This window comes from Aspergillus nomiae, assembly GCF_001204775.2.
Source record: "Aspergillus nomiae NRRL 13137 chromosome Unknown contig00031, whole genome shotgun sequence".
Classification (NCBI taxonomy): domain Eukaryota; kingdom Fungi; phylum Ascomycota; class Eurotiomycetes; order Eurotiales; family Aspergillaceae; genus Aspergillus; species Aspergillus nomiae.
In genome coordinates, this window is record NW_015378086.1 from 19879 (window position 1) to 47837 (window position 27959).

The following is a 27959-nucleotide window of genomic DNA, read 5'->3' on the forward strand; positions in this document are numbered from 1 at the left end:
AAGTCTTAACTTTGAACAAGGCTCAGCCACCAGATATCAGCCCTTTCGACCGATCTATACAGTAGCCAGTTGCAACGACAAGAGTCGAGCAAGATACCCCGCCATATCTCGCGCGGGGTTCTCGCGCTGATAGTCCATGCTAATGCAGGAGACAAGGTCCTCGGTGATTGATTCCCGAAAGGATGATCTTTCTCGTATTGGCTCTCCACTCTTAATGCTGAAGAGTGGAGCTTGTCTCTGGACCTCCGCATTCGCCCGACCCATTTCTCCATCGTAGCATCTGATTGCCACGGTTCCGATCTGACGAATTGTTCTCTCGGGTACATGGGCTGAGGGCGAGGTCTACGCATCAAGTCACCCGCCCCGGAATTCAAAACACGTATACCGCGCCGAGATCTTCCCGGTGCGCTGACTTCTAGACAAAGTAAAATAAGTAGATATCAATAATGGTCACGGTGTTACTATGACTTGTAGCTGCCGGCAAGATTCATCTGGTTATACAGATTCTCTTTATCCACATCGCCGTCCACCAACTGTCGGAACAGGCCGTTTCGGGACTGCATCAATTCCTGGGGAGACCCGAATTCCACTGCCCTTCCTTCATGGAGCACGAGTACGCGATCAAAGTCGGCGATCGTTTGCAGACGATGTGCGATTACAATAAGGGTCGGGTTCATTTCTCCGATTTGCGAGCGAATAGAGCGCTGGATCAACTGATCTGTGCCGTGATCCATGGCAGATGTGGCTTCGTCCATAACGAGCACAGCTGGGTCTGACAGCATTGCCCTCGCAAGGCAGAGAACCTGGCGTTCACCACAGGATAGATTGGAACCTCCTTCAGACACGGTGGTGTGGAGCGCCTCCGGCCTGTCCCAGGCGACCCGTCGAAGCGCCTGCACTAGCCAGCGATCGGAATATTGGTCAAATGGATCCAGGTTGGATCGGACGGTGCCCGTGAAAAGAATGGGGTTTTGTGGAATCATTGCGAGTCTTCTGCGTAGATGATGCAACTTCAGAGTGCTGATATCGATACCATCAATCAAAATTGCCCCCTCGCGCGCCTCGAGGCACCGGAGAAGTGCCAGGGCAAGCGAGGATTTGCCTGCTCCGGTTCGTCCAACGACTCCAAGGCGTTGTCCGGGTTCCACGGTAAAAGTAATATTGTGAAGAACTGGCGAAAGATCCGGCGCGTAGGCTACGGTTAGACTCCTGACAGACAATCTCCCCTGCGTCGGCCACCCGTCGGGAGCATTTGCACCTGCACTATTTTCTGTGGGCACCTCAGTATACTCCATGGCTCGTTCCACTGCACTGAAATCCATCTCTGCGGTCGCATACGTCCGACTTAGCATGACCAGCGCATGGCACAGATGGTTGGTGAAAACCAGGGCAAACCCGGCGAAAGAGCCCGTGATGGATTCGCTCGTAACCACGAAGAAAAGGGTGCATAATGAGAAGAGCGTGCCCAACACATTGATGCGAAACGTCAGCCATCGGTTGAGCAGAAATAAATACCAAGAGGTCTTTGCCTGTTGGTCAATCTTTGCATGCATCACAGTGGTATAGTCTTCCGTCCGGCAGAATGCATGGATCGTGCTGAGCCCTTGTGAGGACATGTCAAAATGCTCATATACTGTGCCCCTTGTGGTTGCCTCGAGCTGCTTAATTTCACAGACTGCAACGACGTATCGCTTAGTATACCAGATCACGGCGCAAAGCAGAATCGCAGCGATGATTGTCAGCGTCGGACAAACCAGTACTGCACCCATGATCACACCAACACAGTCCATGGAAGCACTGAACAAGCCAATGAGATCCAATCCGAGTCGTGAGTCAATAAGATAAAAGTCCGAAGCGAACAGATTGACCAGGGTTCCTAGAGGTACCGACTCTAGCCACTGAAGTTGTGCCCGTAGAATGGCATTCAGTGTTTGGCGGAATAGCCTCGTTGCGGCGTGGAGTGACACATCAAACACGAAGTAGCATCGCAATGTTCCCATAACACATGCGGCGCCTGCGATAATGATATAGCCAAGCGTGTGATATGCCATTCTGCGAGGGTCTGGTGTGGCCGTTGATCCGCTTTCGGTCCACAGGCGCACCCAGGAGTACTACGTTCACAGCATTAGCCAAGTGAGTATAACAACATGATCAATTGCAGACGGGTCAGGGTATATACCAAGCCAAGTAAAAGACCATTATAGGTAATATAGCACCCCGCTACGACAGCCCATGGCCTCCACCCACCACTGGTCTGAACGTAGTGTTTTAAAATGTCTCGTTGAACGAGATTCTGTCGTGGACTGCCATCCTGCATGTAAGCACTCCCTGTTCCCTTCCCGGAAGCTAATGGTTCATTTGAAGGTGGCGCTGGTATCGGGTGGGACGTATGTATCTCATGTCTGTGTTCATTATCTGGTGTATCTCTATTCTGCTCGCGGCTGTGGTCCAGTAGATGAGATGGTTTTCCTGCGAATGCAACTGTGCCGTTATCGAGAGATATAATGTACTTAGCTTTAGGGGCACAGAGCTGAACGTGATGGGTCACCAAAATTCGCGTTCGGCCTGCAGCGAGTTTTCCAGTCAAAGCATGGACCAAGATATGCCGCGCGGTGTGAATATCCACAGCACTGAAGATGTCATCGAGAAGCAGGATGCCCGCCCGAGAGTATAGGGCTCGCGCAAGGGCGACGCGCGTTTTCTGTCCCCCACTCAGTTTACAGCCATTTGGACCGATATCAGTCAGATCACCATGCTCCAGATGCTCTAAGTCCTTTGCCAACGCGCAGGCATACAGCACAGATTGATATCTTTCTGGCTCGAGAGGCAGGCCGAAGAGAATATTTCCCCGTATGGTGCCAGCTTCATTCCATGGAAATTGGGGGACAAATGCGACAGCATGGTCAATTACCCACGTCCCTCGTGCAGTTGCCATCTCTCTATATATCTCATCATATGAAGCTGGTACCGGACGTCGCAGGATCCCAGACTGTATTCGGCATTCCCCCAGAATTGTCCGTAGAAGCAGGCTCTTCCCCACTCCCGTGGCACCAGTCACGATGCTTAGCTCATTCGGTGGGAAGCTGGCCGTTACATCGTGCAAGGTTCCTGAGTGCTGAGCTGGTTGGGAGATGTCATAGCATATAGTGGCGCCTTGAAACTCTATATGTTCTTCTGGAACGGTGGTCGACGGGAGCTTCTCAGTTGCAAGGAACTTGCCGATCCTCGTTAAGCTGATCCTGGCACCAACGATCCCAGACCATAGGTCCGGAATGAGCCCCAGGATGAACTGCATGTACCCCAACAGGGACAGAGCGGGAAACGCCACAGAGGGAGTCAGATTCCCATGTATCCATGTGTAGATCCCGATAGCCGTTGCAGAGACTAGAACAGGTCCTACGAGATGGCAAGCCAAATTCATCAAGTACCAGTGGAAAGCCGTGCGGTGTTCCTGCTGCCCTTGGTCCAGAAGCTGGTTGATTTTACCCTCCCATTTTTGTTCCAATGCGGCGATCTTGACCTGTCGGATACATTGTAGGGCCTCGGTCAGGGCGGCCATCTTGCTATCCCGAAGACCGGTCAAGGCGCGCTCTGCTGCACCGTACCTCTGCAGAAAGGTCCGGTGCAACGGCGTAATGAAGAGCAGCGTGGATAATCCTCCCAGTAAACTTTTCCATCCCAACAAATGTGCGAGCATGGTACTGGCGACAATGAGCTTCATTGCCTGTAGGACGTTCGAATAGAGAAATCCTGCCACGCCCGCAATGCGCTGTGTGTCCATGGAGATGAGATTTGTTACGCTTTGATCACTGAGACTATCTTCAGTCGGTTGACGGTGACTGATGACTTTGTTGTAGAGCATCGCCGTCACTTGCTGTGTCATAGGAACCGTGATCTTATTCATCGCCAGCCACAACAGCCAGTTCTCGAGCCACGCGGAGAAGCCAATCGTGAGGCCACAAACCAAGGCCCACCATACTAACGAGGCACTCTCTGACTGCCTCGCTGACTGCTCTTCAAGCAATTGCAGCATCATCCACAATGCGAACTGTGGCGTAAACGCTACCACCGCCAGCGGGATAGAAAGAATAATTTGATTGCGTAGACACTTGCCATGGGAACGGAGCAACAGCCTAAGTATGGATTGTTCATGACTACGAGGCGATGCATCTTGGGACGCGGCATGAGTGAATTCTTCCATTAGAACCCTTGCTCGTGTCCGATCATCCAGCTCCGGCAGATCCTCCACGGTAACCCGACCTCGGGCCTCAGCCAGTGCGACCAACTCGCTCACCCAGGAGAAAGAAAGACGCCCCAGAACGGAAGATGAGCCTTCTCCATCAACTGCCTTTCCGTCCCGGAATATACGGGAACGTCGCGGCAACGACAGACTGATCAAGATTGATATCCCAGCGATGCATTGGTTAATCTGCGCCATCACAAGCAGAGCCTTGCTGGACTTCTCTAATTTCTCGCCCGTTTGCCGCTCAACTACAGAGAGCAATGCTACTACGACGCAGCTGAGGCATCCTCTCAATCCGATCAAATATCGCTCGTGGTAGACTGACTCAGTCACAAGCGTGGTGTAATGCATCAGCATGGCAGTCTTCTAGACGTCAGCATATGCCACCACGAGCATCTTTCTTTCTTTGACTTACCCAAGTCAGAAACTGTAGACAGCGTTCCAGTAAGAACCCGTTGTTCGCTGCGATAACAACACGCAGGGAGGCGATAAAGCAACCACACGCCATGCATATCAGCACACACCAGGTTGTCTTGGTCGGTGGGATCTTAAGTCTTCCATCCTTCTCCGTCGGTATGCGGCCGCCATACCGTGTGCGGCTCACACGCGTGAAGACACCTGCTGCGACCTGTCGCAGAGCAGGAAAGCTCAATTGCAGTACTAGTCCTGCTCCGATAATATGCAGAAACACGGATAATCCTTTGACACCAATCATGGTGACATGTCCTGTCGGTCACGTCGTTCAGCCAGCGGCCGCACAGGCAGTATTTTGGTGTCCGTTGCTGCGGGCCGTGTCAACAGTCCGCGACCAAGCGATACGAGAGTCCTCTTGGCAATGACAACGTGGCTCACCCGGAGGAACTTTGTTTCTCACTGCGATTGAAAGAACTGAGACCGGAAAATACGCTTCACAAATTCGAACAATGAGAAATGAAGAATGACGGTGGGGGATGAGAGTGCGAGGGGATACATCGTCGCAGTGGAGTTCAACTGGGTCGGTTGGTCCCGTAATACCCCGACCGGCGGCCCTACACTAACGTGCACCAATATATACACGACCCCCGCTGGCTTAACAGAAAGGCTGGTCTGCGAGCAGTTCAATACCCCCGGGCTTCGTGCCTGGATCCTTAAGCCAATTAGCGGATCCCGTATGCAAATTACTTACGCGAATCACTTCCCTAGACACGAAGACTTGTCCAAGGTAACTCTGTAGTAACTAGTTGTATTGATGACGGGGAACTAAACGAATAGTGCGAGAATGGGTGTCCTTATATATCCTGGGTCCTGGTATACCCTTCTGGTCTACAACATACTATATGGTATAGATATGTACCGAGTTGGTACTCTATCACATTCCTTTTTTGGCGTGTATACTATGTGTGGTACTCTCGATGGTACCTTTTCTATGTTCTTCTATCATGCCGCTTCGCTGTCTCTGTCGCTCTTATGGTCAATATGCTATCTGTCAGGGTTCGATAAATGTTGACCGAGGGTCGCATCACGTGATCCCGGAATGGAAGGATTTTCCGGTCGCGCCGCAAAGCCATGTATGAAAGGTAGCATGAAAGGTTTCCCTCTTCCCACTCTTAGTGGAGCGTCCAGAAGACTGGGAGTCCGATCTAGATCAATTCTTGGTTCGTTTCATGCCAAGGTTTTGCATTTTCTTCGAAGTACTCCAGGGTTGCGAGGCAACAAAAATCAACGACGGATCTTTGTCACAATCCCAGCGTCTATCCATTGTCATGGAGAGTTCATTGGAGACTGGACGGCCTCTGTTGGATTTGCCTTGCTTCAAGATACAGCTCCATGTTTGATGAGATCTATTGGGAAGTTCATTGATCCAAGGTTTTTTGGTCATTTTACAACGATTGAGGATCGACTATGTCTGCTAAGCGCAGAAGAACGTGTAAACCTCGACACCTTCATTGGGGAGAAAATGCAGCAGGCAAGTGAGGGCAATTTGATTTCTTATTACAGCATCGATGAAATGGTTGATCTATAAATGTCACTAGGGACCCTAACTACCCAACATCCTAGAAGATCTCTGGCCGGTACACGCGCAACACATCGTGCAGCTGGATGACAAAAGTAAGCCACATCAAGGCACATCCACCGGCATCTCCACCGGCGGCATTCCACTTGCTATTGTTGCACCACTGGCCCATTCGGTTGCGGAAGGCCACGGTGCGATCGTAGTCGGACGCGCTGGTCGAATACTGGATCTCTTTCCACTTCCTCCAATGTTCTCCCTCGAAATGCCCCCCATGACCGTAGTTTAACTGGAATCCGTACCGGGTGTTGAGATCGCCAATGATTCGTTGCCACTGCTTCCAGTCGACATCTCCTGCCAACTGGCCCAGAGCCCGGATGATCTGGTGTTTCAACTCCCGTAGATCGTCGTCCTCCAACTTGCTTAAAAAGTCCAACCGGATCAGCCCGGCATACCCCACGAGAGTACCTTTCTTGATCTGCTCCAGATCCTGCCGATGCAATTCTTGTTGCTCCTTCAACTGGTCGTGCAAGGTGCCGATATCGTCGACGCGGTCCCGGACGATGTTTTGAAGAGCCCGGTTCTTCTGCTCCAACTCCTCGACCTTCTCACGTAGATCCCTCACCACCGGGTCTTCCGGGAGCTGGTCTTGCACGGGACGTTCGTCCTGACCTTGTGCGTTTACAATGTCGGCTGAGAAGTGCTCCCTCAAGGCCCGGAGAGAAGGGGTGAAGAAGTATTCACCACCTCTCGGATCAACCCAGGGAACCCCAAGGTCCACCTTAACCGTCCTGGACGCATCCTTTCCATCGTACAGACTGATATGATCCTCGGGATGATCCTCACGGAGTCTCTGGCGAATGATGGGGTCCATACCAGGACCGTCGGCATGGGTCTTGTCTTTGTGCTCCGGGAAGCCGGCGTTACTGCCCCAGCCTGTATTGATCAAATTAGCATCTTTGCGGAGATGGGAGGTCGTTAAGTAGAAATGGGAAAACCTACGCGTGATGAGGAAGTTGAACCCATCCCGAATGAGACTCTGGTAGCACGTAAAGTAGATACCACGGTGCTCGAGGGTCTTCTTCTGGCGCTTTTCTTCTTCCGTCAGTTCAGGACCAAAGGTGATACCCCGACGAAGGATGACACTGGCGTCCTCCATCTGTCCAATATCAAACGCCTCGTTGGCGCCTGGCTTTGGAAGCGTGGCATATCTTGGATCGTCACCATCGTCTTCGGTTCCATGGTCTTTCTTCTTATCGGCTCTCGGCCGCATCTTGCGGGCGTGCGCCGCAAACGGGCACCCTTTAATGCTCTTCTTGGGTCGGAAGTCGAATTTGTTGTCAAAAGCCAATTTGGGGTCGTCCTGGTCGACGGCTTTGGCGACGGGCGCTCCTGTCTCATGCATCAGCTCTCGTCCCAACGGATCTGATATGATATCAAAATCATAGACCCACCGCTCTTCCATCGTCCCATCATGTGGGCACCCAGCTTCTCTGGGCCATTCTCTCCGGCGTAGTTGTCACCTGGAATCTCCTTGGCCTTCTGCTCGAGGAAAGTCTCAAATTCAGGCACCTTTTGGTCGAGCTGCCGGAACACCAGGTAGCTACCCTCCTTGGCCCACTTGGGGCTTCTTCTCCGGTCTGGATCGCCCTGATGCCCGAGAAAGATGTAACTAGTATCCGTTAGTAACCACTGGATGACCGACAAATCACCGGTTTGACATACCCAGGAGGACAGGCCTGAGGTTCCCCCTCGGCCGGGGGTTCATCCAAGCCTTCAATCTTTGGCTGAGAGATGTGATCTTCGTACCCGAAGCTAGAGAACCAAGATTAGCACGGTTCCCGATTACATGAATGGGGAAGCAAGGAGGGAAGCATACTGCTCTTTTCCACGGTTCGCACCAGGGCGAACATTACCGTTCTTGCGGAAAGCGACCTCCATACTGATCTCATCCGGCTCGCCAACATGAAAGGCCCCTTCGAGATCCGCAATCTTGCGACGCAGGGCTGTCGCACTTTGGGCCGCGACAATGAAGACACCATCCACTCTCCACTTCCAACGGTCGAGCCCGGTCTTGGTTTCATTCCCGGGAGGGGCTCTGAAGTGAGGATCCATAGTCTCTGGGTTATCGGCAAACTCGTAGACCAGGTCATCGAACATGCCCTTCTCAAAAAGACCCTCGTTGAGCCGATCCCGGCAATACTCATCGGGATCATCCTCTAGGGCCATGGCATAATTCACCTCGACGTCTGGATGTTCCACCTGGGAAGATCGCCATGATGTTAGAACGTACCGTGAGGGACCTAAGGGGATCTCGAGAGAGTCACCAACCTTGAGCAATCCCATATGAGTGAACGCAATATTGATCGCTGTGAAGGGCAGCCGTTCATTTTCGGGCACCGCACGACGAGAATATGCACATGCTTCTTCAAACTCGCCAATGTCTCTCAGGTATTTCTCGCATTCAGTACCGGTGGTGATTAACCCTCGGTCCAGCACGCCTCGGAGGTGTTGTCTGAACCTTTCCTTGTTGGTAATCTTGAAGAAGAGATAGGACTCATTATTCTTGGGGAGGCGGGGCCAAATGCTGCCCTGGATGTTGTCTGTATCGACCGTTCGCTTCTGCTTTTTGATCGTCATGGTGATGTCTGAGTGTGAAGGACGGCTGAAGTAAACGAGTTCTGCTAAGGCGCCAGAATGCCTGAGGGGGGGAACACCTTTTTAAGTCTGCTCTACGAGAGAAAGACGGGCTATACCGTCCAGTACCAATAAGATTCTAAGCTTTTCGAATTTCAGCCCACGATACGCCATGAGAAGACAGAATGCATCACCAGGGTCAGCTCAGCTCAGCCCCTCTTCCCCTCTCTGAGGTCCTCACCACCGCTCCATGGTAAATGACAACCATGGCCATACATCATCGGGCAAATGCGATAGGTAATGAATGGACCGTCATTTGTGGATCGTCGACCCAGATAGGGGGGTTGGCGTGTCCGGTTCATTGGGTAGCTGATCTGTTGTATCATGTATGCGCGGCATGTTGATCCACTCTTCCTCCTGCCTGAGACGATAAGATCCAATCCAGGGAGAAGCGATGATTCTTCCGCCGATCGAGCTGCTCCCGGCGTCTCCAGCATACTAATCACGTTGCAGACATTAGTACGAGTCAGCGCCAACTTGGGTGGGATCGGCATCATCGACTGCGGCATTTCTTCAGCTGAACTGTGGGGGCAGTGGAGACACGCAGGCTATCCAGAGTACTCCAGACACAGTTTCAGTACCCTCCCATTGGCCCTGCTCTGTTGTTGTCTGGAATAACAGCTCCTTGCATACCACCACAGGTATGGGCAAGACACCTCAAAGGCGAAAAATACACGTTTCCATGAAAAGTCTGTGAACATGAGCGAGGGCTTCCAGCAAATGGAACCCTAACCTGGGGGCCGATCCGTCCGCACGGTGGGGCGCAGATCCACTTGAGTTGTCGATAGTACAGACTGCCCACTGTGCCCAGCAGTCATAGCTCCATATGGAATTTCAAATAGAACCATGATCGGCGGTGTTTATCGGACGATCTCAACAAGAACAAAATCAACACCCGAGGAAGCAGGTTTGCCGATGGACCGGGTATCAGGGTTTTTCATGCTCTTCCCGGTATGCCGGTACTTCCCACCACACTGGAATTCCAGTGGGTTCTGCTTGAAACATCAATATAGGTACCGAGGCGAGTGGCTCATCTAGCCATTTGATTCAATACGGGTCACAGTTTGCAAGTCAAGGGGTACGTTTGTGCGGGTGCGGATGCACGCCCGCAGAAGCTGCCACGAATGATGCAGATGCTCTGTGCACACTTGTAGCGAGGAAGGATTGCCGGTGCCTACCATACATGACGAGATGAGAAAGTCGTCGATCGCCTGGCAGGCTGCAGCCCGGATCCACAGACCATCCCTAGGTGAGTTGGTATTTTGTGGCGAGCTGCGCCCCCACTTCTACGGCAGCCACGGATATCAGGATCGTGGTCAATGACGCTTCCTCTCTGGCTGTTATTTATAAGTCCTGGTCTGTTCTCCCTTCTTCTTCTCGACTAGCATCATCAGACTTCCTGCAAAATGAAGTTGCAGTGGACATCGGGGCTCCTGCTGGGGGCAGCCGCTGTGGACGCCTTCAAACCCGCGGAATTTTCCTATGAATCCTCTGAGGCCGAGTGCGTCGAGCTTGCCAAATCGGCGAATGGCGCGGTTATGTACCAGTCTCCTCCCCCGAATTCAACGCCCCTCGCCAAGTCGAACCCGGAGGACCCAGATGAAAATTGGGTGGTCGAATGCTCCAGTCAGTATAAGGGGTATGCGTGTGATTATGCGATCGATGATCACGACGACAGATACTGGGTGAGCAACCCAAGCCAAGGAGAGACTTCTGAGATCATCGTCGATCTCCGCAAGAGGCATTACGTCTCTGGTCTGACCATGTTGCCTCAGCTGGACAAGGCGAGCAAACATGGACAGATTGGCGAACACCGCATCTATCTCTCTCAGGACAAGGATACGTGGACCCAAGTCGCATACGGTACCTGGGGATCCAACAAGAGTCCGAAGATGTCCGCCTTTAACCCTAAACTGGCTCAATATGTCAAGCTGGTGTCGGATACCGCTGCCCTTCCCGATAAGACACAGAAGGCGCACGGGCAAATCTCGATCGTCAACCTGAGTGTTTACGCGTATGACGGTGACACTTACCCCGAAGACAATCCCAGCCAGGGTGTCTGGGGGCCCACGATCGATCTCCCGATCGTGCCTGTATCCTCCGCAGTCGAGCAACACGGCGACCTCATCATGTGGTCTGCCTGGGCGGACGACCAGTTCTTCGCCTCGCCCGGTGGGAAGACCCTGACCAGCACCATGAACCGCGACGGCGTGATCACCCAGAGTACCGTCTTCGAAACCAACCACGACATGTTCTGTCCCGGCACCTCCATGGATATCGATGGCAACATCGTCGTCAGCGGTGGTGCAGACTCCGGTCGCACCAGTATCTACAATGGCACCGCATGGGTGAAAGGCCCTAGCATGGCAATTCCCCGTGGATATCAGTCGTCGACGACCCTGTCTGACGGTCGCATTTTCGTGATCGGAGGGTCTTGGAGCGGTGGAGACAAGATTGATAAGAACGGCGAGGTCTACTATCCCTTGCCCGACGGCAAGGCCCGATGGGAAGTACGCCCGGGTGCCGAGGTGGAACCGATGATGACCGACGACCGGAAGGGTCAATGGCGGGCCGATAATCACGCCTGGCTCTTTGGCTGGAAGAAGGCGAGTGTCTTCCAGGCCGGTCCGAGCAAGGAGATGCATTGGTACGATGTCGACGACGAAAACACCGACGAGAAAGGTAGGCGTAGCGTCAGAGGTTCCGTGCACAGCGCCGGCCTCCGTGCAAGGGACCGCGACTCCATGTCTGGCAGTGCTGTCATGTACGATGCGACTCAGGGTAAAATTCTTACCTTTGGTGGTCAACGTCATTACGACGGCTCTTTTGGCTCGAAGAACGCCCATCTCATCACTCTTGGAGAAGCCTATCAACGTCCCGTCGTGAAGGTGGCGGGTAAAGGCCCCAACGGTAAAGGGGAGGGCGGAATGCATCACCAGCGTGTGTTCCACACCTCGGTGGTTCTTCCTGATGGCACGGTATTCATTGCAGGTGGTCAGACCTGGGGCCAGCCCTTCCATGAAGAAAACATTACCTACACGCCCGAACTCTACGACCCCAAGACGGACACCTTCGTTGAGCTGGGCCGCAACAACATCAAGCGCGTGTACCACAGTATTTCGATGCTGCTGCCCGACGCTACCGTTCTCAATGGTGGTGGCGGCCTCTGTGGCAACTGCTCTGCCAACCACTACGATGCCGAGATCTTCAGACCCCCCTACCTCTTTGCGGCCGACGGCGAGCCAGCCGTTCGCCCGAAGATCACCAGAATGATCAACGGGAATGTGCTTACCGTGGGCGGCCAGGTCAGCTTCGAGACCGACTCGGAAATCGAGTCTGCATCCTTAGTCCGTGTTGGCACTACAACGCATACCGTCAACACCGACCAGCGTCGTGTCCCCCTGAAGGTCACGGGTGCAGCTGGAAACAAGTACAGCGCTGACCTGCCCGAGGACGCCGGTGTCATCCTTCCTGGGTGGTACATGTTGTTCGCCTTGAATGGTGAGGGCACTCCCAGTGTGGCTCAGATGGTCAAGGTTGAGCTGTCCTCCATTCCGAAGTGGCCAAGTAACAAACCCAGCTGGGAACAATCGGAGGAGCTTTCCTCTGAGTCTCTCGTGGATGCCCATGATTGCGACCACGAAGAAGAAATCAAGGGAATGATTTCCAATCTGCTGGCTTCGTCCAGCAAGTTCTGGAATACCTGGAAGCCTGCCCTGCTCACCCAGGCTTAATTGTCAATAGTGTATTGGATTGTCGGTGTGTCGGAGATATATCCACCGTGCAATCTGTAGTATATCAATAAATGTATTATGGTTGTCTTTCCATCTTGCGTAAACCGACTATATGTCTCACGTCTGTATTATCATGCCAGCCAAATCTGTAGAGGTGTCTAACATGTCATACTCTAGTACTACTTGAATGATAGATGTTTCCGTACCTATCCTCCGTGACAATCAATGCCTCCACCAAAACAGCCGAGTGGGTGCGCTTGGTCATTTGGCGATTGTGGTTTCTACATTTTCTTTACCAAAGATGCGTACGTCATCTCTGTGTTGACCTGAATATAGGTTGCATTCATCCGTGCGAGAGCAAGAAACCTAAACCGTCATTTAGTACGACCCAGTAGGAACCTTTCCCCCAGTATAGTAGACGTCATCCTGAATGAATATATCTAGACACCTAAGACCTATCAATGTGTGAACACCGTGAAATAGATCTACCGACTTCGCGTGTAGTGAGATACTGTTCGAGGTGGCGTGATTTCAGTGGCGACATTGTTACCATGGCTCGCCGATCTCAGCACGTCCTGATCAGACTGCCTGTCTTAGAATGTATTCCGTTGGTTCATATGGGCTATTAATAGAATCTACAAGTTGTAAGCCCAGGGCTGGACATATCGTAAATTAATGGTTCTCCGGTAGAGATCACACGATAGGTATCGCAAACTCTGCAGTCTACGATAGCCGTTAGGTTCCTTCATACAGAGCCAGCGGGCAAGTATAACAGAGGTTTCATTTTCCCTAGGTAGAGTATTGGAGATTATAACTAGAGTTACTGTACTTGGAGCAGGACTGCCTACTCTGCTTGCAGTCTTCGTTGATAGATTTAAGTCCTGTTAAAGAGTTCTTTGTGAAACTGAATGTCCACACAAGGAAGGTCTAGCCAATATATAAGTATAAGTTCGGGTTAATAATGTCGTACCCTCCCTCAGTTATGTGCTCAAAATCCTGGCACAAACCAGAAAAGTGCTAATGATCATCTCTGACATAAGAGGCATAAAGACCGAGAAGACTTCAATGACCGCCGTACTGAGAATGTCCTTTTTCCCTGGGAGTACACTCCAGTACCCAGGCCAGTAGAGTATGAGTCAGGGTAGTACCGCCATCGTGACTCAACACTTTGACAGTTCTTTTTTGAAGCTTCCAACGTCAATAGTACAGGTACATTGTGTTGAGCGAGGGCCCAAAAGATTGTTCTCCTGAAGATTATAGCTGCTAGGAGAATGATATTGCCCCCTACTAGACGAGCTTGGGACGAGCCTGAATGGGTCAGCGAGACTCATTGCTCAATACCACATCAACACTTCATACATCGCGGTGTATCCTATGCTTGGCCTGCTTCTCCAATCGCAGGTGGTTTCTGACAGTCACCGGTTGAGGGTCAATCTCCTCGAGGTCGAGTCCCGCGAGGCAGAAATGTCACCACTAAAACAAAGCCGAGACCGAGGACACCAGCAACCACACCATAGGCAATAACTGCTCCGGTTGGGGCGATGGAGCTGCCGATTCCTGAAAGGTGGAAACCTAGGCCACCATTGATAATGCCAAGCGTTATGATCAAACGACCAAACCATCGGTGTACATAAGCAAACACGCTCTTTTTTCCCGTTCTGTGAAAATACCTATGTTGAAGAAAGCCCATCGCTGGCTGAAATAGGATGAGGGATGGGACGATCACCATCCCGATAATGGGGTGATAGGTCTGTATCAAATCAAGGCTTTTGGCCATGGAGATACCAATGCCGAATCCGGCAACTGCCAGAGCTAGCGTAAACAGTTGAAAAGTAGCATGAATAACGACAGTCTTTGAAGATGGGACAATGTGCAGCATCGCAGCAAATGAGGGAAAGAGAATAACGAACACCACAATCATGATAACAGCATGGGCAATCCTGCGCTTTTCAACGGACCCAGAGTTATCTGACAGAATGGCTTGCCCTGAACTTGATGTCGTGCGGTTTAAGGTTAAAAACGGGTTCATTGAGGTGCCTCCCGTAGCCTTCTGAAGGTCCAGGGCAGCTATCCCGGAGGCATCATGGATAGTGATGGATGCAGATAAGCTATTGGTGTTGAGTGGACTTCCATATTTCACTGCCCAAACCCATGGGCTTGACATGCTACTTGGATTTTCACTCCCACCAGGCCAAGTAATACAGCTATCACATCTAACATTTGCAGTCATGGTGCCATCGTGGATCCCAGTACCGTCCAATACTGAAATCCGAGCTTGTTGGTTATATAATGGTTCAACATGTTCCACACCTAGCCGTGGAGAGACGGTAACGTTCAAACCGTCTCCAGATGCGTAGACCACAAATATATTGGCCCCTTGCATCCGGGAGCCTTGGCCCCATGCAAACCACTGGAGCTGGCGGGTGGATTGCAGCTGGAAATAAATCGGACCTGATCCTGAGGATGCGGTGACTTGAGGGATATTAACACTATAGGTGATTCCATCTTGTCCAGGGGGCGTGAACGTTTCGAGCTGGGCAACAGTCAAGGCGAAAATGGATAGCCAGACGTATATATATGGCCTCAGCATTCCGATGTGGTGGTTGTATGGAATTCTCACGATATATTTTGCTAGCCTAGCGAAGCAAACATTCCACGGTGTCCAAGTTGGCTTTTATCTAGATGAGGTCCGTGGTCGCTGGACACCATGACCGGCGGAGGACCAATTTTCACAATATTCGAATGCCTTCGATGAAAGTATTTCTCCGCAACACTGACAAAGAGCTTGGCGGAAACCTTACGCACTGGGTCTGGGTTGGTCTCCACAACTTAAAAATAAGCTAAGATTTGATAAGCTTTCTCAGGTTGAGGCGATGCAATCCGAAGGCCAATCTGCAACGGTGATTCTAACCCTATGACATGTCGTCAGTCTAGGTCCCTGCAGCTGATCCAGTAGGGTGTGAATGTACATTTACTGTTTTGGGTTATGGCCTACTTAAGCTTTCTTGAGGGACGAAGTTAGCTTCGACAAGGCAGACCTCAATGCCAGTAATTGCCTCGGGTTGGTGGCGCCGTGGCGATGTTAAACCTTCCACACCTCACCATTAGCTGCCGCTAGCGTCGCGAACCCTACACAAGTAACTGCCTGCATCGAATAATATATATGAAGAGAGACCTCTGCTCTGGTCCTTGAAAGCAAGTCCCAAGTCTTTGCTGCAGACAGTACCTTGAAAGCTTTTCACAAACCTCAGCGGCAACGATGAAGTTATCTTTTGACGCTGCTATTCTTTTATGGCTTCTTCTCGTCGGTGCCAGTACTTCAGCCTCAAATTCTACACAATCGGTTGATGTTGGAGAACATGGCTTGTCCTTTGATCCCGATACCATTCACGTTGCCTCAGGGGGTAAAGTCGAATTCCATTTCTACCCAGGTAATCACTCGGTGGCCCAGGCTTCGTTTGATGACCCATGCCATCCCATGAGTGATACCAGCTTCTTCAGTGGATTTATACAAAGCGCGAATGGCGAATCGGTGAGCTTTTCAAGATCAACGCAGATGACGTAGCCCTCTGACGGTCTAGTCTACTGTTTTCACATTGACCATTAATGATACCAAGCCGATTTGGTTCTACTGCGGCCAGATAGGGCATTGTCAGGCTGGCATGGTTGGAGTCATTAACCCTGCGTAAGCGTGTCTGTAGTTGCACACATGGGAAAGTAATATCTCTAACCTTCTTTTTAGAACCAGTGGCCCGGATACTCTTGATGCATTCAAAAAGGCAGCGTCCAATGCGAACGGGGACAGTGTGCCATCTGCAGCACAAGGTGGTATCCTCGGCCAATCCACCTCTAGCACGTCTACTACTTCTACCAGTAGTTCGGCCACTACCACTACCAGCGGTACGTCAAGCGGTACGTCGAGCAGTACATCAAGCAGTACATCAAGCAGTACATCAAGCAGTACGAGCAGCACGTCGAGCACCACGTCAAGCAGCACAAGTAGCCCATCTAGGCCATCCCCTACCGCTACTAGTATGGCAGGAAAGTTGCCCATCTCCATGGCCACCATCTTTGTCTTAATGTTCACCTTAGTTGCGGCCATGCTCCTAATGTAAGTCGAATTGGATGAAGATTGATATTGTATTACGGTGAACTGTAATTCAGCAAAAGTCACGACGATGCTATCAAAGGTATTCGTCCATTCCGTCTACAATTTGGAAAACGCATGTATCTAATGAGTATGGACTTTATTTGATTTTATATAAAAAGCTAAAACCCAGTTCACGCTCCACATCTCTCTGGAAGGAAAATATACAGGGTTGACAAACGGTAAAAAGGGCAGAATGGTCACATCTACTGCGCTTCAGCTCGTTTCTGAACCTGAGCATAGAACCGTCTCTGGAAGAAGAACCAGCAATCCTCCATCTCTGATCACCCCTGTTTGTGCCCAACCTGATGCGCTGCGCTCCCCTCAGTAGTGTTTTAGACACCATGACTGTGTTCTAGCAAGTTTTACTTTTTTTGCTTTTTTGTTGCCTCGCGTGATGGGGTTCAGCCCTGCTTCTATGGCCATATGACTCCGTCTGTACTATGGATGACACCCAGGGGGTTTCATTGCCTTACTCACTGGGAATACCAATCTCTGAACGGCATGTAGTCTATTATTCATGTACTGCGCTCCTGCGTTTGAGCATCTAATTCACTCACTCTTCGACCACATTTTCATTCCAAATGGTTATTGCAAGGTACTCTCAGGCACTGTCAAATGTTCTCAATCATCGTTCCAGGCAACTATCAGACATTATGATAGACGTGTATCACCAGCAGCGTATACCCCAGACCAAATACAAGTGTGTGATGGTCTATGCCCGTGGGAGCCCTCGACACGTCGCTTCTCACGTTCGCGCGTGGTGAACCTCCTGAGGCCTGAAACTCAACCCGTTCCTGACTTGACTAACGCCTGTGTGTCTTGCCGCTTGCTCTCCACTGCTCCTTTTCCTGACTATATCCACTACCTGCCATTTTTCTATCTTCCGTCGTTCAGCTATTCCTTCTTGTACGTACAGCATCGTCATAGTACCGTGTATGGAGGACGATGGAATGAATGACTTGATTGATTTAAGTGGCCTGCATGGAGGAGACTCTAGTAGCAGTTTAACCTCGTCTCTTAATATGCTTGACATATATGCTGTTAAAAGGTAAAACTATGATAATTGGCACCCTCTAGCAATGGTTAGTGGCACAAAAGGCAAGACATGTCAGAAGGGCCATTGACCAAGGGGATTAGACTAATATAATCTCGTTTCGGTCAAGGGCTATGCTTAGCTGGGTATACAGAGTTGTAATCCTTAATGGAAGGTCTCCAGTTATAATGCAAACTTATACGGTATATAAGAACGTCGGACATTCTAAGTAAACAATTTGTTAGTACCGTACAGTGTACAGATTATAAATCTATTCCCACGCACCTGGACCGGAAAGTATTAGGGTTTCGAGGGCATGTGTAACCCATATAAGCCATCAGTGCAGGAACAAGGACTGGTGTACAGGCTTAGCCCTCTCCTCATATTCCTTTGTCAATTCCTCCAGTCAGGCTCACATCAGACGTTCCTAGACTACGATTGACCGGCCCATGTTAAAATACTTTGAGTTTAAAGACTATTATTATACAAGAGGCCCTCCAGAGGCCTGTTTAGTCAGAGAAAGTGTGCTCCGGAATGCCAAAGGTGCTAATAGTCCAGGTCTTGCCGCCATCGCTGGTGGTCATGTCTCCTCCAGTGACTCCCTCACCCTTGCCCAGAGTGTTGATATAGTTGGCATCGGCAACGTCAAGAATGATCTTGGTGTCGGTCCAGGCTAAGCAATCCGTTAGTCTCCGAAGCTCTACCTGGGAATGATTTTCACTTACAGTGAGCGCCAACCGTGCCACAGTTGTTCTCGGCGCACTCAACGGAGCTGCCCCAGCCCTGAGCCTGTCCATCACTCGTGGAGAGAGTCGAGACAGTCTTGCCATTGATCTGGAGTGTCTGTGTGTAGTTTCCACTGGCATCATCGAATTTGTCTGCCCATCATTAGTGCCACGTACATAGGGCGTAAGGGATGTGACATTTTTCCTTACAGTGCATCGTCACCTTATCTCCCTCGTTTCCATTGGCCTGACCATCACCATACAGTGGCATCTGGGAGGTGTCTGCCAAGGGTGTTAGCCGGCATCAGTGTCACCAGGATTGAGACAATACGAACCGCCGGTCTTCATGAGAGTGTAGGCATACATGGTCCAGTCACTCTGTTGCCAGTTGTCGGCAATGGACTGGATCAAGTCGCCGTTCGAGGTGCCCATACCCACCCAAAGGGAGGTGATGGCGTCGGTAGACCCTCCACTGGGCCCCTTTGGCAAGACAAGGGTCGAAGTAGCTTCGCGGATAAACGAGTTAGATGCGACAGGGCCCGTGCTCAGTGCGGGACCCATGGCGGCGTTCACCGAGGTGATGCCGACAGTGGCAAGAGCCGCCAGGACCTGGTTGCGAGAATACATGGCGGAGGTAGTATGTTCGGGGTGTTGTTGGCTGGGAGTGCAGTGAGAGTTGCTAGGAGAACGGAGGACGACCAGCCTGACAAGGACAGAGCTCTTTATATATACGCCGGATGTCGACACTCCCTATTCTTGTCTGACCCTGGAACAGCGCATCCCCTTAATCACCATGCTTGAGCGACATTGTTCTACATTCTCCACCAGTGGGGGACTGAGCCGTGGAGATGTTTCCTGTAGAAGACTTCGGAAAATATGGCTCTTCGGCATAATTCTCAGGCTCCCGGCAGACGGCATTTGGCATCCGGAAACTAAGCCTGGGATTTAATCTATTCGCGGTGGACCAGTGCCGCAGCCTCCTACAGACCTTCCTCCGTCTTGACCCACACGCCCTCGACCTCCTATCGTTGGTCTCGACCGCGTAGTCTGATTCTCCTCGAATCAGAATCACCAGACAATCTGGACAACATGGGGATTTAGCGCCGCCTTAGAACTCCAGATTCCAGCCATAGGATGACCAGTCCCGAATATTAACCGAGCCATCCTTCAGCACTGGTTTCCCGTCCCTGTGGAGCACATCGATTAGCACAGGGCTAGCCAATGACCTTGATACAGATGGTCCAGTTTCCCCGAGTGGAGCATTCTCTGGTGCTTGTCTTTACCACCTTGCTCTGACAGCCTGCGTCGTTGTGGCATTAGAGCTTGTGTACGCTCCCAGGACGATTGACCTGGCAGGGTCGCGGATTTTCATATCAACCTGACATGGTGCTGACATGATAGAACGCCAGCGACGTCAGTGTCCTATCAAGTCGAGATTTTCCATTGCGCTGTTGGCGCCGTGATTATTGATGTGATATAGTCGATAATATTTAAGTGAATTATGAAGGCCCATATTCGGTCCTGCGTACCGTCCAAAGAATACACGTCCCAACAGATAGTGGTCCAACTACGGAGAAGCGATGTATCGCGACTCGCCCAATGGTCACTGGCAGTAGTTCGATATCTTTACTCCTACAGTGCATCTGGGCTGGAATGAACTACGGGTAGGCGAAGCTCCGAGGCAGCTTTCACAATTCTCTGGAACCTTGAAGGCAACTGTTCGCGGTGCGTGTCCTGAGACACCTCTGAGAATGTACTCATTCGTAACTCCCAGATATGTTCGGCCTCACCATAGCTCATCCACGCTACGAGGAAACCAATGGAAGCAGTGCAAGGCCATGTTGTTCGATCAGGGGACGTTGGAGCCGATACGAATGCCTGTACCATCCGCACTTCAGAAGCGCCCGAAGGGTCAATGAATCGAGACTATCCACATGTTCCTGGAGAGAAATTCCCAACTGCCGTCGTGCAGCCAGGGACTGGATTACGGGGTATGAGAGCCCAGAAGCACCTCCTTGCAGATCCTCAGAGCTATCGAAGCGCAACATACTCGCTGGTTTGCGCCATCGCCTTGCGACCGGGTAGCCCGTACCCAAGGATCACACCGTCACCTTAAGCGGTCGCCCCCAGCGATACCGAAAAGAAAACCATCATTGCTTTCTCGGCGGCGCCATGCCACTGCTTCCCGCGTTGTGTGATATTTACTTGTTGCGTTCGTGACTCGTGCGTGTGAATGATGCACTGGAAGCGCTGGCGGACAAATAGGTGCCATAGAGCATTAAGAGCATACCCGTGGGTGTCTCGAAGGCTAGCAAGCACAGGGACGTTGGGATTCGCAGGTCTCGCAGTGTGTAGTAGAGGGATTATGGAAATGCGTTCAGACGGGAATTCTGTGAGTGAGTTGTGTCTGGTCGTAACAATGAGTCGGCGACGAAGCACGAAAGACGCAAAGACACAGGACTGCGTCACGTGCCGCTGAGCTCAGCAGAATCTCAACCCTGTCCGAACGAGGCCAACAGACAACATAGCAACCATCATGGCACCCGCTATGTTTCGTCGTACTCGTCCTTGGATACAATGGCGCTGTCTTGATGTAAAACTCGTTCAAAATCATGAAGTAAACATGAACCATCGAGTGAAGGGACGCCCGATTGCTGAACTTTCGGTGTTTGCTCGGCATGACAAGCCGAGCAATGACCGACCAATTCTAGATCAGCCGAGAAGATGGATTGGGGTTTGGTAATACCGAATCATGAATTGAAAGTCTGGGAAGTCTGAGATCTGCATGGTCATCTTAACCTTAAGTTGCGAACATGATTGAGGCTGCCGTGTACAGCACATCCTGCGCGGTGCAGGACCCGGGGTACGCGGTAGACTGGAGAACATAGGAATTGATCACGAAGTTAACGACACGATTCTAGTCTCCCTGTCCCGTTGATAGCCTCTAACTGGCTACTATTTCAGTCAATGCCTCCGGGAAATCCTCGTTGAGCCGCAACGGCAATCCTCAACATACCCTCAACGACATCCAGTGACTCACTGGTTGGTTCTCAAGGGTGATGCGTGTCAATCAGGGGGGGCGATGCCTAGAATCTGAGGAGCCAGCGCCAGGACTACAATCCTGGCAATGGCTCTCCATGCGTTATGTGGGCACACTGATGGGTGCTCCCCGGGCTCGAGGCTCTACTCGAAATCTAGGCCTCGTTGCACACTCCATGGCCTATAAATACCTGGGCATGCCGCGTGGTGGACTTTCAAATGAGACAAAAAGACATCACTGGGCCTCAAATTGCGTATCGTTCTGAACACATACCATTTCCACTTCATTTATCCCCTGTGCCCTTTCTCAACCATGGCGTCTTTGTTTTTAAATGTCACTTGCCCCTACAGAACCCGTCTGGTCGCTGGCAATTCAGCACAATTGATTGGGAAGCATTCACGAACACGGGCTTCCCCATGGACAGCAGTCATGCCTGGGAGAAGACCCCAGAGTACACAGTCTCCCCTCGTTACAAAGTCATCATGGACCCACCCGGTGTAAGTCTAAACTTGTTCGTCGCCTACCATCAATTTCACTAGCAAGTTCAATGTAAACTCGAGAGTGGCACAACACGTTCTTACACTGCATGCAGATACACGATGTCTCAACTTCAGTCTATTCAGACGGCTCATCGCAACGCCGAAGGCTGGCCAGATAAAATGGCTCTGGGAACTGTCCGCTTTCTACGATGGAGCATGGACTTGGTCACAGGGTACCATCATTCACGTCGACGCGACGTACACTCTCGCTTCCGAATGACCGAACAAAAATGGATTACAAGATTCATTTTCCTGGAGAGCGTTGCGGGCGTTCCTGGGATGGTAGCTGCTATGCTGCGACACCTAAAGAGTTTAAGGAGGATGAGGCGAGATTATGGATGGTATGTTGCGGCGAGCCCTTATACGAACCTATTTGAAACACTATTCGAGGATATGTACCTAACTGTTCCGCTGCAACTGCATAGGATCGAGACCCTCCTAGAAGAGGCCTATAATGAAAGGATGCACCTTTTAACCTTCCTCAAACTCTCCCAACCAGGGCCTGCCATGCACTTCATGGTCCTAGCAGCACAATGCGTTTTCTTTACGGGATTCTCGCTCGCCTACCTGATTTCTCCCCGGATATGTCACCGGTTTGTTGGGTACCTGGAGGAAGAAGCTGTGATCACCTATACCAAAGCGATCCAGGAGCTTGACCGGGGAAACCTACCCCTTTGGAGCAATATGGAGGCTCCAGCAATGGCAATCAAGTACTGGCAGATGCCCGAGGGCCAACGATCTATTCGTTCTCTGTTGATGTATGTGCGCGCTGACGAGGCGAACCACCGGGATGTGAATCACACGCTTGGGAGTCTCAACCAGGATAGTGATCCCAACCCCTTCTCGGCCAAGTTCAAGAACGCGATCAAGGAAGCCAGCCAGCCCTTGTCTCCCGTGAAGGAGTATCGTTGACGATTGGGTTGTAGTTCCGCGCCCCTGCATATGTTTCCAAAGTTAATTGGCATTGATATAGAGAAATAGAGAAATAGAATATGCTACTTTCATGGGTTGAAAGCCTTATGTCAGTTCAGTAGCAGACGAAGCCAACTAGCATTGTGAACCTCTACAAAAAACGCACACTGAGGTATCGGTGCTCGTAGTATAAAGTACATTTATGGTATAGAGCCCAGCCTAGTTTAGCAGGCTAAGGATAGCAGGCGAGTTATTGCTCTATGATTATCTCCACCAGCGGGTTAGCTATCCCACTAAATGTACTCAATACTGCCCATCTCACTACAGGTCCTATGTCCCAGACACCCTAAATAGAGGTCTCAGATCCTTGTTGCTGAGTGAAAACAGAACTACAGAAGATGGCCGACCCAAGTAGAAATGCCAATCCCGAATTCCTGCTGCTAGACAGCAAGTGGAAGGTGTCCATTGTCAAGGAGTCCATCTCCAATTGGGGTCCTTCCAGCCTCCTACCAGATTTTGGGTCGCAACATCACCTGCCGTCAGTCGTACACCCTGTTCCTTGTCTCTTCTTCGATTATCAATCCTGAACCATGTCCCCAAACCTACCACCACACACGCACCCACCAAGAGAAAGGCACAATTCACAATTACGCGGGCATATACCTCGGTGCAGTATCCGCTTTAAATGACAGGCTTGATGGAATGCCCGCACAATTCGCCGCCCCGACCAAGAACCCTACCGTCGCTGCTCGCTGGCTCTCGTCTGTGACGTTGTTGGTATGCCAGCTATGGAAGATACTGCTTGGTACGAAAGCACCGGCCGCAAGGAGGAAGCACGCGAAATAGGCCACCCCTTTGTTAGTGTCTGCATCGACAGTGACGAGAATTATGTATCCAACAAACGTGATGATCAGCGCGGCCGCCAGGTGGAACGAGCGTTCTCGAAAATGATCCGAGGACTTCGCAATGATCCACAGAACAACGGTCCCGACGCAGTAGGGAGCCACCGTGTATAGATTGGTTTTCACTGCGGAGTACCCTTGGAGAGCCACCATTTGCGGGAGGAAATTGCTGACGGAGCTTTGGGCGACACCGAAGCAAAAGCAGCTAACGGCCCAGACGAGGACCCGCCAGTCTAACAGGGCAGCCAGAGCTTCAGTGATGGAAAGGCTATCTGTCGTTCGGACGGACCCGTCTTGTAGCAAACGCATCTGTGCCACTTGGGATTCGGCTTCGTTGAACCAGTGGCACTTGGAGCCGCTGAGGGGGAGCCACCAGGCAGCAAAGGTGGCGATGATCATAGTCGCACCGCCTTCGATCAGGAAGAGGTACTTCCAGCCGGGGAGATGCTGTTCGATCTGGAAGACACCAAAGGCGATCAGGCCAGAGAATGCACCTATCGTCCATGGAAGGAAATGGCCGTTAGTTGGAATGTTGTACTGTTTTGCGTTGCTAATGTAAAGCCTACCTGCGATCGTAACCATGCCGTAAAATATCGAGAGTCGGAATGCAATTTCATTTCGTTTGTAAAACTGTGTCAGGTAGAAGATCACCCCAGCTGAGTATGTCATTAGCCATGATTCTGTCACTCAATGGCCGTTTTATGCATACCGAAAAAGCCCGCTTCGAAAATGCCCATGAAGAGTCGACACACGAGCATGCCAGCAAAGTTGAACGCCGCGCATTGCAGAAGCGTAACACTGCCCCTACGAAACTGTCAACATGGCTATGCTAATACCATCTTGAATGATGAAGGTCTGTGACCTACCAGCCGAGCATCATTATAGGAAGCATGGTTTTACCGCTGAATCGCTTCAGCAGCAGGTTGGAGGGAAGATCAAACAGAGAGAAAGTAACATTGAAAACGGCAAGGATAATACTGTATTGGTTGCCAACCAGCTTGAGGTCTTCGTCAATGCCATCAGTCTTCGCGTTCCCCAGATTACTCCGATCAAGGGAGTTGAAGAAGTACATCAACGAAAGGACGGGAAGAAGTCTAGATTTGGGCGTCAATGATGGATGTACTTCACACATAGGCCAGGTCCTTGCTTTACTTGAAGTCCAACTTTCGAAGGACGGATCTCTCGATGGACGGATCGATTCTGAGAGATTCTCCCGACACAGTGTCCGCTTCTTTGGCAGTAGAGTTAGAAACCACGAGCTCTAGCTCTTCCTTCTTCAAGGTCCGGGATTCCATGACTGTGCACGGGCAAGTGAGCTTTAAGATCAATATAGATGTGTGAAGGCAATGGACGGAAACTCGAAAACACAGGCCAATATAGGCTCTTATATGGCCAGCTTCAATACCCATAGCTCTACATCACTAATCACCCGATCAGCCCGAGCCAGGCAGATATTGCTACCATGGTATGTACCCATGAGGAGTAGCCGTCGGTCGATATGCTTTGTGGTGACGCGGAAGATGGGCAGGCTTTGAGCCGGACGTCATACTGAGGGGGGCCATATCCTATCATGTCGTACACTCAAGGTTCATCATATCATCTTATCGAGTCTGTAGATGGTATTAGACACTAATCTGAGGTCGTTGTTGCTGTTCAGCGAGCGGCATCGATACGATTAGGGCCAGATTCGACCGAGACGGCAATTCCTTGTCGGTTGAACCCGCCCGCCAAAGGGCTGCGATATCAACTTCCCCGCACGCCAGGAGCACTTCACTTGACAACTTCTACCACCAGGATCAGCCCCCTCGACACGTATCACTCGTCCATTGAACTAACGGGGAAGGTCCAGTCGGCGTTGGAGTATCGGTGTTGTCTCCGAGAAAGCGATACCTGAGCTGCTGGGTCCGTGACCTGGAATTCCGGTATTCAAACCCAGGCCAACGAGCAGATTGACAACGGTCTTTCTGAAGGTTATACCAACGGAGGTAGAGATATATTGCCTTTCTAGGCAATATGTCTGCATAAAAACGCGGCGGAACCTTCCGACAACCGACATCTTGTCACGTAACGCGGCGCTGATCCATTTCGAAATAGCAGCCAGTGAACAACCAGGCTGGACCACTCGTCTTCCCGAGCGCTTTCCTTCCCCCGGCATGCACAAGATACTACCATTCTAGCTTATGACTCAGTCGCCTTCAGATAGTCGCAAGCCAGGTTGATCGGAAATAAAAGCGATTTTTAGGTGCCCCCACAATCTCGGGTGGGGTTGCATCCTGATAGATACATCGAGCTCCAAACGGGTGATCCACCTCCAATATAAGATTGGAGTACGTCTGACTCTGACCTGTTGATTGCATTTTGCGTCAGTGACACTGTTTGGTACCTCTTCTTGGACACCCTGAGTTTCTACGATGGCATATCACATACCTCTAAAGGACAAACAGTCACCCATTGTGATTGTGGGTGCAGGGGTTTTTGGCCTCAGCAGTGCCATCCATCTAGCCAAGAGAGGATTCACAGATATCACGGTCTTTGACCGACAGCCATACCATCAGACACACTACGACTTCGACAAAGGCTGCGATGCGGCCTCTGCAGGTAAATACACCGGTCACATACAAGGCTCATGCGGCAATTTCTGACAGAAAATGCAGACTGTAACAAGATCATCCGTGCAGCGTACGGTGACGAGGTTTGGTACCAGAATCTGACTCTCAAGGCAATCGAGGCCTGGGAATCATGGAACCGGTCTCTAACAGAAGGAACAATATTGCCACCCGGAATGGCAAGCAATGATCGGATCTATGTCAACTGTGGGAATTATCATTTCGGGGACGCGGCCAATGGGCTAAACGACTTCGAGAAGCTGTCGGTGGACAACATTACGAAGGCTGGTCAAGGCCATACACAGTACCTGCTGTATTCCGGTCCAAAGGAGGTGGCACGCGCCAGGGCGAATGGGTTTAGCTACGCGGTGGATCCGTTCGGTCTCTCCAAAGATGGAGCATATCAGGGCTATCTGGATATGATCGGTGGATTTGTTTATGCTGACAAAGCTTGCACTTATGCCCTCCATCTCGCGAAGGGGCTGGGTGTGAAACTGGTCCTGGATAGGCAGGCGGGTAGCTTTGACAGCTTCTTAGAAGATCCAGCAGGCAGAGTGGTCGGCATCAAGACGGCCGACGGCAAACAGCACAAGGCCGCAGCGACGATTGTTGCGTGTGGAGGCTGGACACCCAGTCTGGTTCCTGAGATCGATGGCCTCTGCGAGACCACAGCCGGATCCATCGCCATGATCCAGATCCCGGAAGGATCTCCCCTGCGGGAACGTTTCTCACCGGACAAGTTTCCCGTGTTCCAGTGGAATACGCGGGCCGGTGAAAATGGTAATCTGTACGGATTTCCGCTGGATAGTCGCGGCGTGATGAAGATCGGGTACAGAGGGACCAAGTATACCAATCCACAACAGGTCCAGTCGGGTCAAGTGCGCAGTGTACCCATCACGAAGTGGACATCGCCGTTCATTACCGGGTTGCCGGAGAAGTCCGTCCAGGTGGTTCAGAGCTTTCTAGACAAGTATCTTCCCGAATTGAAGCAGGGTGGGATCGGAATCTCGCAAACCAGACTCTGCTGGTACACGGACTCGTTTGATAACAACTGGGTGATTGATAGCATCCCAGGCAAGGAAGGGGTCATTGTGGCTACAGGTGGCAGTGGTCACGCTTTCAAGTTCCTACCTTTACTTGGCGAGTTCGTCGCCGACAAGGTGATGGGGATCGAGTCAGACATGCTGCGCAGATTCCAGTGGCGGGAAGTACCGCATGGGGAAACGCCTCGTAACCAGCTCATGAAGGGTTTCAATGATGCAAATGCTCTCCACCGAGTGCGGATGGTGCCTGACCACATCAGCCAGTATAATTCTAAGCTCTAGGATAGAATTGACGACTAGTTCATAAGAGTCAGCGACACGGCTGGGGAAAGAAGCTGTCAAGAT

General features: G+C 51.2%; 8 protein-coding genes across 8 annotated transcripts; 3 read left to right on the forward strand and 5 right to left on the reverse strand.

Annotated features, from left to right (window-relative positions):
• Window positions 1-461: 461 nt before the first annotated feature.
• ANOM_003136 (ABC bile acid transporter) lies at window positions 462-4958 on the reverse strand (the record flags this gene model as incomplete). Its single annotated transcript, XM_015548393.1, has 3 exons — window positions 462-2111; window positions 2180-4606; window positions 4659-4958. The coding sequence occupies 3 exons, from the start codon at window positions 4956-4958 to the stop codon at window positions 462-464; spliced, it is 4377 nt and encodes a 1458-aa protein (XP_015410362.1).
• Window positions 4959-6276: 1318 nt separating this feature from the next.
• On the reverse strand, window positions 6277-8873 carry ANOM_003137 (uncharacterized protein; the record flags this gene model as incomplete). Its single annotated transcript, XM_015548394.1, has 5 exons — window positions 6277-7169; window positions 7236-7625; window positions 7688-7905; window positions 7959-8048; window positions 8113-8873. The coding sequence occupies 5 exons, from the start codon at window positions 8871-8873 to the stop codon at window positions 6277-6279; spliced, it is 2352 nt and encodes a 783-aa protein (XP_015410352.1).
• Window positions 8874-10336: 1463 nt separating this feature from the next.
• Window positions 10337-12664, forward strand: ANOM_003138 (galactose oxidase; the record flags this gene model as incomplete). Its single annotated transcript, XM_015548395.1, has 1 exon — window positions 10337-12664. The coding sequence occupies one exon, from the start codon at window positions 10337-10339 to the stop codon at window positions 12662-12664; it is 2328 nt and encodes a 775-aa protein (XP_015410341.1).
• A 1429-nt stretch (window positions 12665-14093) lies between these two features.
• Window positions 14094-15254, reverse strand: ANOM_003139 (cytochrome and DOMON domain-containing protein; the record flags this gene model as incomplete). The annotated part of the gene is made up of 1 exon (XM_015548396.1): window positions 14094-15254. The coding sequence occupies one exon, from the start codon at window positions 15252-15254 to the stop codon at window positions 14094-14096; it is 1161 nt and encodes a 386-aa protein (XP_015410342.1).
• Window positions 15255-18356: 3102 nt separating this feature from the next.
• Window positions 18357-19199, reverse strand: ANOM_003140 (uncharacterized protein; the record flags this gene model as incomplete). Its single annotated transcript, XM_015548397.1, has 4 exons — window positions 18357-18520; window positions 18573-18725; window positions 18783-18854; window positions 18908-19199. 4 exons carry the CDS (start codon window positions 19197-19199, stop codon window positions 18357-18359), a joined length of 681 nt encoding a protein of 226 aa, XP_015410361.1.
• Window positions 19200-21830: 2631 nt separating this feature from the next.
• ANOM_003141 (alternative oxidase) lies at window positions 21831-23063 on the forward strand (the record flags this gene model as incomplete). Its single annotated transcript, XM_015548398.1, has 2 exons — window positions 21831-22109; window positions 22227-23063. The coding sequence occupies 2 exons, from the start codon at window positions 21831-21833 to the stop codon at window positions 23061-23063; spliced, it is 1116 nt and encodes a 371-aa protein (XP_015410360.1).
• A 647-nt stretch (window positions 23064-23710) lies between these two features.
• On the reverse strand, window positions 23711-25260 carry ANOM_003142 (uncharacterized protein; the record flags this gene model as incomplete). Its single annotated transcript, XM_015548399.1, has 4 exons — window positions 23711-24621; window positions 24675-24769; window positions 24832-25059; window positions 25118-25260. 4 exons carry the CDS (start codon window positions 25258-25260, stop codon window positions 23711-23713), a joined length of 1377 nt encoding a protein of 458 aa, XP_015410359.1.
• A 1116-nt stretch (window positions 25261-26376) lies between these two features.
• Window positions 26377-27896, forward strand: ANOM_003143 (putative sarcosine oxidase; the record flags this gene model as incomplete). Its single annotated transcript, XM_015548400.1, has 2 exons — window positions 26377-26563; window positions 26620-27896. 2 exons carry the CDS (start codon window positions 26377-26379, stop codon window positions 27894-27896), a joined length of 1464 nt encoding a protein of 487 aa, XP_015410358.1.
• Window positions 27897-27959: the final 63 nt, after the last annotated feature.